The 13779-nt window shown below is 44.6% G+C and overlaps 1 protein-coding gene across 1 annotated transcript in view; it reads left to right on the plus strand.

The window, feature by feature from the left end:
* CDC27 (cell division cycle 27) overlaps positions 1-13779 on the plus strand; it is a 2763676-nt gene that overhangs the window by 509071 nt on the left and 2240826 nt on the right. The window contains exon 7 of the mRNA XM_044055179.1: positions 5091-5104. Within this exon, the coding sequence (XP_043911114.1) occupies positions 5091-5104 (14 nt within the window). The remainder of the gene's footprint in view (positions 1-5090; positions 5105-13779) is intronic.

The following is a 13779-nucleotide window of genomic DNA, read 5'->3' on the forward strand; positions in this document are numbered from 1 at the left end:
ACAATGAAGAAATCCTTTATGCCAATCTCAAACTAAACCCAAACAAAACAATATCATAGGAAGGTATTTCCCACCAGGGCAAAATATCACACCCCTAGAAAATCTCCTGAGCTGGGCTACTCTATCTCTATCCCAGGAAACCATCATTCTCAGTGACTTTAACATCAACTGGCTATCCTGTAATAAATCGCCCAACCATTCACCTTAATCTCCATGGGTTCACTCAACTCATTCAATCCCCTCCCCGAATCAACAAAAACCCTAACAATCATACCTTACTTGACTGGATCCTAGTCAACATAGCCCCTCACTCTTACCTAGCAGGCTGCTTAACTGACAGTGACCACTCCCCCACTTTCCTAATTCGGCACCACACAAACAGCCTGAAGTCCATTATCCACAGGCAAATATGGAGCAAGTCAAACTTCAACCCCAACTCCATCTCCTCCCTGCAAAAAATCAACTGGTCTCCACTAAAATACCACAACCTAGATGAGGCTGTCCACTTCAACAGCACCTTCCTCTACATCCTAAGCACCCATGCTCCTGTAAGAAATGCCAAAGTCAGATCCAGGCGTGCCCCATGGCTACAAAAGACCACCAGAACCCTAATGAAATCCAGAGATAAGGCCTGAGAGCACTGGCGACTTAACAAAAAATAGCTCAGGCAATCATTCTTTGACCTGCGCAATAAAGCCAAAAAGCATATAAAATTAGACAAATCCCTCTACTATAAATCCACCCTAAACTCTACCAGCCACAACCCTAAGCAATTCTGGTCCACTATTAAAAATATCCTCCACCCAGGGAAGGTTGATACCCCCCAGCCATCCATTCCCCCCTCCGTCAGCAGTATTGCTGAATCCTTCAAGAAACACTTCACTGAAACTATAACATCTCTAAACAAACACTTCCCTACAACAGCCCCCCCCCCCAACTCCTAACCCTAAACCCCCCACTCCTCTTTTCTTCACCTCGGTACCTACCTCCAACATAAAAAGAATATTGTCAAAACTTAAACCCACCAAACTCGCAGCTGACAAACTCCACCTCTGAATACTTGAAAATTGCATCTGATACACTAGCCTACCCAATTTCAATTCTAATCAACAGTTCCATAACAGAAGGCTATGATGTTCATTTACACTGCTGCAGTCATTACACTTGGGTTATCCTGCCGTCAGGCGGTCCCGCAGTCGGCCTGAGTTCCAAAGTCTTGGTCCGGCGTCGTTAGTTGTCGCTTCTTCCCTGATGTCAGTGCGCCAGGGGTATACAAGATGCACCCGACGCCATTTTCTTCAGTCTTTCTTGCCGTGCGGTGCCCGAAGCAGAAGCAGTTTGCAAGTGCCGGTCAGCCGACTCCTGAGATTTTCAAAGTCGAATTTCAGATCCGAAGTCTTCAATAAAGCTAAGTACCCCGTTGGGGAAACTTTTTTCTTGCCTCACACCGATGTCAGGAAAAAGTTAATAATTGTATTTCTTGTGGGAAGCAAATACCTCATAAGGACTTCCACTCTTATTGTATTCCATGCCTAGGCCCTGATGACGACGTCACTAGTCGGTTTTGTGCTAGATTTAACAAACGCACTATAAAACGACGTTTTGATTTTGCTTTGCACTATGGCCGAAGGTTCAATTGTACTATGCATTCGGATCAACCGACGACAGCAATTCTGAAAAAACACAAAGACAAGGATAAAGACAGGCATCCGAGGTCCAAAACTGACGACGGAGCCTCTTCTAGGCCAGTCGCCGGTTCTCAGTGAGGCGCTTTCGCGGCCCCTGACACCTGCTACCTCAGAGCCACAGGCCGCCTCCGATTCCCACGTGGAGACTAGTCCTCTGGAAACTCAAGGTATTGGGCCTACGGAAATTAATCCCTCTGATGGGTCCGGAGCTGCTGAGCAGGCATCTGCTTCTGAGGGTGTTTTCAGACCTTCACAACTTACCATTAAGACAACAGCCAAAGACAAAGGTACCATTAAAGACAAAGAAACAAGTATAACATTCTCCTGGACAGTCCTCCATGCCTAAGAAACAGATGCTCAAAATGGCCGAAGACCTCATTACGCTAATCAGGGGTTCACATCCCCCTCCTGAGAAAAGACCTAGGCATGATACAGACTATGACTCCTCTGATCAGGTTTCCATTTCCTCTGATTCCTCTTCAGACCAGGGATACTCGGTACCCCCCCTATGAGGACTCTGATGCTGAAGAATCTATCCCTTCAGCCTCTCCTCCTGAGGATTATTCTTTTGGGGAAACTTTACATACCATGAGGGAGCATTTCCATTGGGAAAGTCAGGATTACTCAGAATCTAAGAAAAGGCTCAGGGATTACCTCTTATTGCCTCATCACAGGCCTCTGGCTATTCCACCTGTGCTAGATATTGTGGATGATGTGTTCTCTGAATCCAGTTTATCTCCTGACTCTTTGCCCCCTGCTCCAGCCAAGCCAGACAGGTATTACTGAGTTCCTGACTCTCACAAGTTTCTTTACAAAAACCCTTCTGCTGATCCAGAAACTATTTCCCAGGGTCCCAAAGGGGTTAAGGCTTCCATTGCAAAAAATCCAGTACCCTCTGACAGATTCCAGAGCTTTGGATAAATGGGGGAAGAAAGTATACACTTTTGCAACTTTAACAGTAAGAACTTTAAATTGCCAGATGTTCTTCATCTCACATTGCTGCAGTCCTAACAATTGGGTAGTCCGCTGTCCTCGGTCGGCCCGAATATCAAAGTATAAGGCTGACGTCGGTCAGGGCGCATTTGACTGACGTCAGTACGTCAGGGTACAAATGCGCATGACCGGCGTCATATCCTCAGTCTTTTTTGCCGCATGGTCCGATGCAGAAGCAGTATTGCAAGTGCCAGTTGGCGTTCTGAGATTTTTCGATTTAGAAGTTTCAGACCGGGTTCAAAGTTGGCTAAGTACCCCGTTGGGGAATGTTTTAGTTTTTTCTTGCCTCAGTCATTTACCGGATGTCAGAAAAAGTTAATAATTGCATTTCTTGTGGGGAAACAGATACCGCATAAAGATTATCATACTTTGTGTATTCCTTGCTTAGGGCCTGAGCACGACGTTGTTGGCTGTTGCTCTTGTTGCTAGATTTAATAAACGCACTATAAAGAGGCGGTTGGATTGTGCGAGGTTAGTCTTTGGGAAGCGGTGTAACTATAGAATGCCGTCGGATGCTCCGACGCCCGCTTCTTCAAAGAAACGCAAGGACAAGGCAGTTAAGCCTAGGCTTGAAGAACCGTCTGTACCAGACACCGGTTCTTTAGAGGTGTCGGTGGAGCCGGTGGCTCCACCGGAGGTTTCTTTGTGTTCCCAGGGGGAGACCTTGTTATTACAAGATGTGGCCTCTCAAGAGACTAGTCAGGCTGAGGGGGCTTCTCATGTTACTATACTCCCCTCCCTTCCTAAGGGGGCTAGGCCCTCTCCTTCTGTTTCCAAGGCTTCCCCCAGGGGCAGGCCAGGTTTAGCTTCAGTTAGTGTTGCCCCTAGCTCTTCAGGTACTGTGCCCAAGAAGCATATGCTTAAAATGGCAGAAGATTTGATTACTTTGATTAGGGGTTCTATGCCCCTCTCATAAGCGGCCTAGGGTGGAGCCTGAGCTGGGGGGTTTTGAGTAGGCTTCAGATGTTTCAGAGTCTTCGGCTGAAGACTTGCAGGAGTACTCTCCTTATTCTGATTCTGATGTGGATGATTCTACTCCTTCTGCTACTCCCCTGAGGATTTTTCTTTTTCAGAAACTCTTCATTCCATGAGGGAGCATTTTAAGTGGGAAGGTCAGGACTTCTCTGATTCCAGAAAAAGGCTTCGGGAATTTCTGTTGTTACCCCAGCATAGGCCTTTGGCTATACCTCCTGTTTTGACTGTAGTGGAAGATGTTTTTATGGAAGCTTCTCTTAATCCTGATTCTTTGCCTCCTGCTCCTGTTAAGCCGGATAGGTATTACAGGGTGCCTGAAGCTCATAAATATCTTTTTAAGAGTCCTAGGGCAGACCCAGAAACTGTTAGCCATGGGCCTAAAGGTGTTAAGGCTTCTGTTGTTAAGAATCCGGTTCCTGCAGACAAGGAGGCTAGGGCCTTGGATAGATGGGGCAAGAAAGTCTATACTTCTTCCACTCTTGCTATGAGGGCTCTGAATTGCCAGTTTCACATGTTGAAATACCAAAATTATCTCCTTTCACAATTGAAATCTAAGGTTGATGCTCTGGCAGTAGGTATTGGTTGTAAGGAGTTGCAAGATTTAGTGCACGTTTCTGAACAGGTGGGTAAGCATTCTTTGCAATGTGGTTTTGATGCTGTACAGGCCTCATCTGGGGTGGCTGCCACTGGGTCAGTTCTTCGCAGGCACGCCTGGCTGAGGGATCAGAATTTGTCTGAACATGTTAAAACAAGGATTTTAGATGCTCCTTTACAATCTGACGTGTTGTTTGGTCCTCCTGTTGAGACAGTTTTAAAGAAAATGGAAGACAAGGCTAAGTCTATGCAGACTGTTAAAGATTTTTTGCAAGTCCAGCCTCCAAAGTTTAGTAGAAATTGGCCTACTAAGGGGTGGACGTATCCTTCTTATGATTCCCAGTCTAGGGGTAGATCTAGACGTGGTAAGGGCAGAGCTCAGGGCTCTTTCAGGCCTAGAACAGGAAGTTCTCCTGCACAGGCTTCGGGTGAGGGCAGGGGTCAGTCCTTTCGTAAGCAGACCCAATGGACCTACCTTTTCAGCTGCCAGAGCCTGCTCGTCTGGCAGCGCCTTTGGGGGGACGGTTGGCACTTTTCAAAGAAAATTGGAGTTTAATTACCCAGGACAGATGGGTATTGGATATCATACACCACGGCTACAGGTTTTATTTCCATACCTTGCCTCCTTTCACAGGCATGCCAGACGTTCCTCCTCAACAAAGAATAGAGGCTCACAAGCAGGTTTCTCTGTTGCTCCGACTAGGGGCCATACAGCCGGTCCCTCTGCCAGAAGTGGGCCTAAGATTTTATTCTCGCCTGTTCCTAGTACCAAAGAAGGGGAACACGTGGAGACCAATTTTGGATTTATCTATCCTCAACACTTATCTGGACATTCCCAAGTTCAAAATGTTGACGTTGCAGCAGCTTTTACCTCTGCTGGGCAAAGATCATTGGATGGTAACTTTGGATCTCAAGGAGGCTTACCTTCATGTTCCTATCAGACTAAGTTGCAGAAAGTATCTGCGTTTTCGAGCTGGGACTTCTCACTATCAGTTCTCTGCATTGCCCTTTGGCTTATCTACTGCACCCAGAGTGTTCACGAAAATTCTGGCTCCAGTGATAGCTTTCTTCAGACTAAAAGGAATACAGATCTATCCTTATTTGGACGACTGCCTAATTCTGGCTCAAGGAACAGAAGAGCTCCTTCATCATTTGGAATATGTGATAGCAGTGCTAAGATGCCTAGGGTATTCTGTGAACAAAATAAAGTCCAGTCTAGTACCCTCTCAAGACATGTGCTTTCTGGGTGTGAGACTGAATACAGCATCCCAGATGGCCTTTTTGACCCCGGACAAACAAAAGAGTCTATCCCTTTACTTCCATCAACTATCTCTTCAGTCCGGGCTGACTGCAAGGACAGTCCTTCAAGCCTTAGGGTTCATGGCATCTTGTATTCTGGTGCTTCCCAATGCCAAACTGCATATGAGGAAGCTACAATGGTATCTCAAAAATGTATGGACACAGCACTGCCAGGATCTGGACACTGTCATTCAAATAATACCTTGCATTCAGAAGGAATTTTTGTGGTGGGCTCAGGAATGTCACCTAAACAAGGGACTCTCTGTGACCCGGCCAGAGGCGAGTCAGATTTTAACGACAGATGCCTCAGACAAAGCTTGGGGAGCTCATCTAAATGGAAAGTGGATACAAAACAAGTGGCCTGTCAGACTACAACATCTACATATCAACATGAAGGAGATGTTAGCAGTCCAGTTTGCATTAATAGCTTTCAAGGAATTCCTTCTTCCAGGACAGGTGTTGATTCTAACAGACAACACAACTGTCATGTGGTACATCAACAAGCATGGGGGAAAGCATTCTTATCCTCTATGCAGGCAAGCAATGATTTTGTGGGAGACTGCTCTCAGTTTACAGCTCAATCTTCAGGCAAGGTTTCTGCCAGGAGCACAGAACTCCTTAGCAGATGTGTTGAGCAGACGAATTATGGATCCCCACGAGTGGAAATTGGATCCTCATGTATTTCAGAAATTGACAGTGTCATGGGGAACTCCAGACATAGATCTGTTCGCTTCTCCACTAAACCATCAGCTGCCAAAGTTTTGCACAAAAGGTTTCATCCCACAGCTTGGAGAGTGGATGCTCTTTCTTTCAATTGGAGCAATCTTCATGTGTATGCCTTTCCACCTCTGCCTCTCCTCCCAAAGGTACTTCTGAAGGTCAGACAGGACAAGCCAAGGATGATTTTAATAGCTCCAGATTGGCCTCGACAGCACTGGTACCCATTACTAAGAAGTCTAGTATGGAAGCCTCCATGGCCTTTGCCTTCGATTCCACACCTGTTGTCACAGGAGGACAGCCATTTGCTCAATGTCAAGCTTCACTCTCTGCACCTAACAGCCTGGCATATTCTGTTTTGAACCATAGTGGGCCTCCACTTCCTCAGCAAGTTTTGAATGTTATTTTGGAAGCTAGAAGGCCTAGTACAAGGAAAGTGTACGCGGATAAATGGAAGAGATTTTTATTTTGGAGTGCAGCAAAAGATTTTGGTGTTTCTGGGCCTAATTTGAGTGTGGCTCTTCAATATCTTACTGAGTTACTGGACAAAGGTTTGTCCTTCTCTTCTATTAAGGTTCATGCTGCAGCAATTTCGGCTCACTATGATTGTGACCCACCATTGTTTTCTCATCCTTTGTTCAAGCAATTTCTTAGAGGGGCAAAGAATATAAGACCCCCACGAAAAGCTCCTACTCCTGCTTGGGATCTCAATTTTGTGTTGGAGAAACTCACTCTACAACCTTTTGAGCCTGCAGCTACTGCTGAGTTGAAATATTTATCATGGAAGACTGCTTTTGTATTGGCCATTACCTCTGCAAGAAGGGTGTCTGAATTGCAGGCCCTTATGGCGGTTGAGCCTTTCTTGATTTTCCATAAGGATAGGGTATCATTACGTACTAATCCTTCCTTTATGCCTAAGGTGGTTTCTAGTGTGGCTTTAAACCAAACTATTCATTTGCCTACTTTTTATGCAAATCCCCAAAATAAAGGGAAAAGATTTTGCACACTTTAGATGTTCACAGGCAGTTGCGTTATTATTTGGACAGAACTAAAGGGTTCAGACAGTCTCAGCAGTTGTTTGTTTCTTTTGCTTTGAGTTCTCAGGGCAAGCCTGTGTCAAAACAAACTATTTCTAAGTGGATTGGGTTTTGCATTGCTTTCTGTTATTCCCATCATGGCAAGGAGATTCCAGCTGGGATTAGGCCTCATTCCACTAGGGCTACTGCCACTTCAACAGCTTTTTGAGGGAGTGGCAACCAAGGATATTTTGGAGGCAGCTACTTGGAGTTCTGTACATACTTTCTCTAAGCATTATCACCTGCCACTTTACTCTAAGTCTAGGGCTGGTTTTGCCACTGCTGTTTTGCAGGGCATTTTGGCAGCTCCTGCTTCCTTGTAGTTAGCCATCCTCCCTTATCTCTGCTTTGGGATTCTACCCAATTGTTAGGACTGCAGCAATGTGAGATGAAGAACATAGTACAGTTTTGTACCTACCATAAATGTAGATGTTCAAGATCCACATTGCTGCAGTCCAATTTACCTCCCTCCTTCCCTCTGTTGTTAGAGGTGGTTGTGTGGGTTGGGTTGTACATTTTGTGTATATTGTATATATTGTACTATAGTTAGTGCAAGGGTGGTTGGTTGGTTGTTTGCTGTCTTTTGGTTTTGACATTTCTTTTTAGGGTCTTCTGACATCTGGGGCAAGAAAAGACTGAGGATATGACGCCGGTCATGCGCATTTGTACCCTGACGTACTGACGTCAGTCAAATGCGCCCTGACCGACGTCAGCCTTATACTTTGATATTCGGGCCGACCGAGGACAGCGGACTACCCAATTGTTAGGACTGCAGCAATGTGGATCTTCGAACATCTACATTTATGGTAGGTACAAAACTGTACTTTTCACATGCTTAAGTACCAACAATATTTAATGGCTCAGTTAAAACAGAAAATGCTTGCAAGCTCAGAAGCTGCTGATTGTAAAGAAATGCAGGATTTATTGCATGCAGTTGAACAGGTGGGAAAACATACTCTGCAATGTGGTTTTGATTCTTTAGAGGTCTCTTGTAGAGCCGCAGTTACAGGTTCTGTGATTCAAAGACGTGCTTGGTTAAAAGAACAAAGTTTACCTGATCATGTTAAGGCAAAATTATTGGATGCTCCTTTACAGCATGATTCTTTGTTTACTGTTAAGGCAGAAGAGGTGTTAAAGAAAATGGAGGATAAAGCTAAATCTATGCAAACAGTCAAGGATTTCTTACAGGTACAGCCACCTCGGTTTAGCAGAAATTGGCCAACAAAGAATCGGTCCTTTCCAGTCTCAGACCACAGAGAGGCAGATACAGACGTCCAAGGGGCAGATCTCAACTCCAAGGCTCAGACAGACAGCGTCAGTGGGGCACCTCAACCTCAAAAGGTGGTGAGGACAAGTCTCAACCGTACAGGAAAAAGTCACAATGACTTTCCCCTTCGTACGCCAAGCACGTCCCTTTTGGGAAGCCCCCTTAGGGGGAAAACTAGCACTTTTTTCTCAAAACTGGCAAACAATCACCCAAGACAAATGGTTCCTAAATATTGTGTCTCAAGGTTACAGATTCCACTTTCATACTTTACCAAGGCTAAAAGGAATGCCAGACCTGCCACAAAATCAATGGGCAGAGACACAAAAACAAATGTCAGCCCTCATGGACATGAGAGCTATTCTAAAAGTAGCACAACAGGAACAAGGACAAGGATTTTACTCAAGACTCTTCCTGGTCCCCCAGAAAAGACAAGGCCTGGAGGCCCATACTAGACCTTTCAATTCTGAATACTTACCTGGATATTCCAAAATTCAAAATGTTGACATTACAGCAGCTTCTACCCATGCTGGGCAAGAAGGCTTGGTTTGTTACTCTGGACCTCAGAGGCATACCTTCATGTCCCTATCAGACAAAATTGCAGAAGATAACTCTGATTCAAAGCTGGTACAATGCATTACCAATTCTCTGCACTGCCGTTTGGCTTATCTACTGCGCCCAGGGTCTTCACAAAGTGCCTGGCACCAGTAACAGACAAAAAGGAATTCAAATATATCCATACCTGGACGACTGCCCCATTCAAGCAGAGATAAAGGACATTCTTCTACAGCATCTGGCATTTGTAAAAAGGTTGCTAATTTCTCTAGGGTACACAGTAAACAAAACAAAGTCAAAACTAGTGCCCTCACAACAGATTATATTCCTGGGTGCCAGCTTAAATACAACGGCCCAGATGGCTTACCTCACGCCATACAAACAAGTTCAACTAACTCAATATTTTGAATTACTTGCAAGAAAGTCCCATCTCCCTGCAAGAAAAATTCTGCAGGCCCTGGGATTCATGGCATCCTGCATATGAGGAAATTACAATGGTACCTGAAAAGTGTTTGGACTCAACACTCTCTCAGTTTAGAAGCAGCAATACCAATGATTCCCTGCCTACAACAGCAGTTTCGATGGTGGGCACAGGCATGTCACCTAAACAAGGGTCAGCCTTTTACCCACCCCACAGCCAGGCAAACTCAAACAACAGATGCTTTGGATTACGCCTGGGGTGCACACATGGCGGGAAAATGCATTCAGGGCAAGTGGACCACAGACCAGATGCATCTTCACATCAATCAAAGAGAGATGTTGGCTGTTCAAAATGCCCTAACAGCTTTCAAAGACCTTCTACATCCAGGACAATTATTACTAAAGACAGACAACACCACAGTAATGTGGTACATAAACAAGCAAGGGGGCACTCATTCTTATCCCCTATGCAGGCAAGCCATGACCTTGTGGAACACAGCTCTAACGTATCAAGTTCACTTGTAAGCACAATTCCTGCCAGGAAAGAAAAATACTCTGGTGGACGTTCTAAGCTGAAATATCATGGACCCTCACAAATGGAAATTGAATCCACAAATCTTCAGCATGGTAACTCAAAAATGGGGATGCCCAGACATAGATCTTTTTGCCTCCCCACTGAATTGCCAACTACAAAAATTCTACACAAGGACTTATCACAAACAAGCATGGAAAGTGGATGCTCCTCTGTTCAGCTGGAAAAACCTGAAAGTTTATGCCTTCCTGCCACTACCTCTCCTTTCAAAGGTACTCCTAAAGGCCAGACAAGAAAAAACACAGATGATCCTGATTGCTCCAGACTGGCCACGCCAGCACTGGTACCCTATCTTAAGGAACTTGGCTCAAGGCCCACCATGGATTTTGCCTCAAATTCCACACCTTCTGACTCAACAACACAATCAGATCCTGCACGGTCAGCTCAAAACCCTAAACCTGGCTGCATGGCAGATACATTAGTCAAACAGGCAACACCTCTCTCTAAAGCTGTTATGGATGTCATTTTGGAGGCCAGGAGGCCTAGCACCAGGAAAGCTTACTCAGAAAAATGGAAAAGATTATTCGCCTGGAGCCAGGTTCAAAACCTTGACCCTCTTGTTCCTAGCATTTCTCAGATTTTACAATACTTAACTGAGATGCTGGACAGAGGCCTATCCTTCTCATCAATTAAGATCCACACCTCTGCCATTTCAGCACATTACAACACGGATCCTCCTTTATTCTCTCATTCCTTGTTAAAGCAGTACCTCAGAGGGGCTAAAAACATAAGACCGCCCTGGAGAGCACCAACACCAACTTGGGACCTCAACTTCGTTTTGGAAAAACTGACACTGCCACCTTTTGAGCCAGCCAATCTAAAATTTTTATCAAGGAAAACAGCTCTGCTCCTGGCAGTAATTCCAGCACGAAGAGTCTCAGAGCTACAGGCACTAATGGCAGTGGAACCTTTTATAATTTTTCATCAGGACAGGGTATCCTTAAGGACAAACACTACCTTTATGCCAAAGGTGGTATCTAGTGTGGCTCTTAACCAAACCATCCATTTGCCAACTTTTTATCCAAACCCCCAGAGTAAAGGGGAGAAACTTCTGCATTCTTTGGACATGCACAGGCAGCTACGCTTCTACTTGGACAAAACAAAGACTTTCAGGAAAACTGAGCAACTTGTTTGTAGCATATGCTGCAGGATCACAGGGCAAGGCTATCTCAAAGCAGACTATATCCAAATGGATAGGACACTGTATTCGGTACTGCTACACACAGCATGGAAAATCAGTCCCAAATAACATTAGGCCACATTCCACCAGGGCAACAGCCACTTCAACAGCCTTTCTCAGGGGAGTACCTACCAAGGAAATTTTGGAGGCTGCAACTTGGAGTTCAGTGCACACCTTTACCAAGCATTACCACCTGCTTCTTTACTCTAAATCCAGAGCAGGCTTTGCCGCTGCAGTTCTGCAGGGCCTCATAGCCAAGCCCAACTCTTTATAGACCAGCCACCCAACCTCAGCTTTGGGATTCTACCCAAGTGTAATGACTGCTGCAGTGTAACACGATGAACATAGTACAGTTTTGTACCTACCATAAATGTAGATGTTCGAGTGTTCACACTGCTGCAATCCAGGTTTCCCTCCCTCCATCCCCTCTGAACTAGCTGGACTTATCTATACCTTTCTACCCTATACAACCTTTGGGGTGTATTTGCTGGTAACTGAAGCTATTGTTTTTATTTTACATGTATATTTTTGATTAGCAATATGTATTGCCTTCCTACTTGGGGGCACCTGACATCTGGGGCAAGAAAAACTGAAGAAAATGGCGTCGGGTGCATCTTATATACCCGTGGCGCATTGACGTGAAGGAAGAAGCGACAGCAACCGACGCCGGACCAAGACTTTGGAACTCGGGCCGACTGCGGGACCGCCTGATGGCAGGATAACCCAAGTGTAATGACTGCAGCAGTGTGAGCACTCAAACATCTACATTTATGGTAGGTACAAAACTGTACTGTTCTTTTACTGGACAAATTACTCCTAGCTGTGCCATTTTGTCTAGCTCAGCGGCGACTCTGCTCTGTATAGTTACTGGTACTTTCTGTGCTGGTGTGATAACTGGGCTGACCTCTTGGTCTAACTTCATGGAGTACACAACTGGTAGTTTGCCTAGTTTGTCTGCAAAAATATCAGCATACTCAGAAAAAGTAGTTTGGGCGAAATTTGAACGGTCATTCAGGCTTACATGGTGCACTTCTTTATTCAATGAAAGCAGTCCCATCTTCAAACTATCTCTGAGGCCTAATGACTGCATGTGCCTCTTGACTATGAAAAATTGCAAGTCATAGCTGTTCCCAGCAGAATAACATGAAAGCACTACTGAGCCTTTGGTTTGAATCTCTTCACCACCATAAGCAGCAAGCTTTGCACTTTGTCAAATCAAGTTGTTCTGTAGCTTTTACTCTAGCAAATGTTTCTGCTGGCATAACATTGCACTTTGAGCCAGTATCTACTTTGAGCTCTACAGGACTTCTATTAATCCAAACAGTACAAAAGATTTTCTTTGCCCACAAATCTTCTGCATTGACTTTCACCAAGCACAGACACACCATCAACATAAAAAGTAGGGTTGCAGCTTTCTAATTCATCAACTTGCCTCTTGGATGCCTCATTTTAATAAAAGAATGTGTCTTGTTTGATTTACAAAATCTTTTGAAATGATTCCACTTATTGCAAGAATGATCATGTTGACCAAAAGCTAAGTGGTTTTCTCTTTTGGGTTCATGATTACCACCACAATTACGACAGTTGACTATGGAGCTGGGTGGGAGCACTTGTTTTGACTTTGACTCACTTTTATGCTTCCCTGAGCATGCCCTGGAATTTTGTGGAAAGACTCTGGGTTCTCCGGGACTGTTGCAGGACCTTCAGTAGCTGCCATGCACTTTGACCGGTTTCTTTTAAGCACGTGCTGCATACTTGTCAATGAGCTTTGTCACTGTGTCTTCCACAGGTATTCTCATTTGTAAGCATACTTGTGTGCCTTTCTGTAAGCTTGTATAGCTGACAAATCTCAATGGCATTATTCATAGTTAAATCAGTGTCTCGAAGCAAAATCTTTCTCACTGTCATAAATACCTCCCACAAGCCTGTCTTTTATCAACTCATCTTTTAAATCACCAAATCTGCACATTTTAGCCTTATTTATCAAGTCAGTTATACTGCAAACATTTCACCAGACTTTTGATCCCTTGTGTAAAATAAGTGCTTTTCCATTGTAACAATCATTTGGGGGTTACACATTTCTCTAAATTTACGTTTTAACCACTCTGTGTCTTTCCGCGTTTCAGCCGGTACCAGAGTATGGTTGTCTTCCCCCTCCCCTGCAAACAAAGTAGGTGCATACACAAATGAGCGTTCTCTTTCAATGGCTTCTGAACCAGCTAAATTAAGCAGAATGATTGCTTTTGTATGTGCGTCTTTGTCAGAAAAAGCAGCCTGTATGAAAATATATTTATGCTCAAACACTCCAGTTTCCTGCAATATTGTCAAACACAAGCTCTGCAGATCTGTGAAATCCTTCTGCCATGCTGACAGATCATAGTAAAACACAATGCAAAACAGATCCTTATAATTATGTATGAACATTC

Source organism: Protopterus annectens, chromosome 13.part0 (assembly GCF_019279795.1).
Source record: "Protopterus annectens isolate FY-2018-M chromosome 13.part0, PAN1.0, whole genome shotgun sequence".
In the NCBI taxonomy this organism is placed as follows: domain Eukaryota; kingdom Metazoa; phylum Chordata; order Ceratodontiformes; family Protopteridae; genus Protopterus; species Protopterus annectens.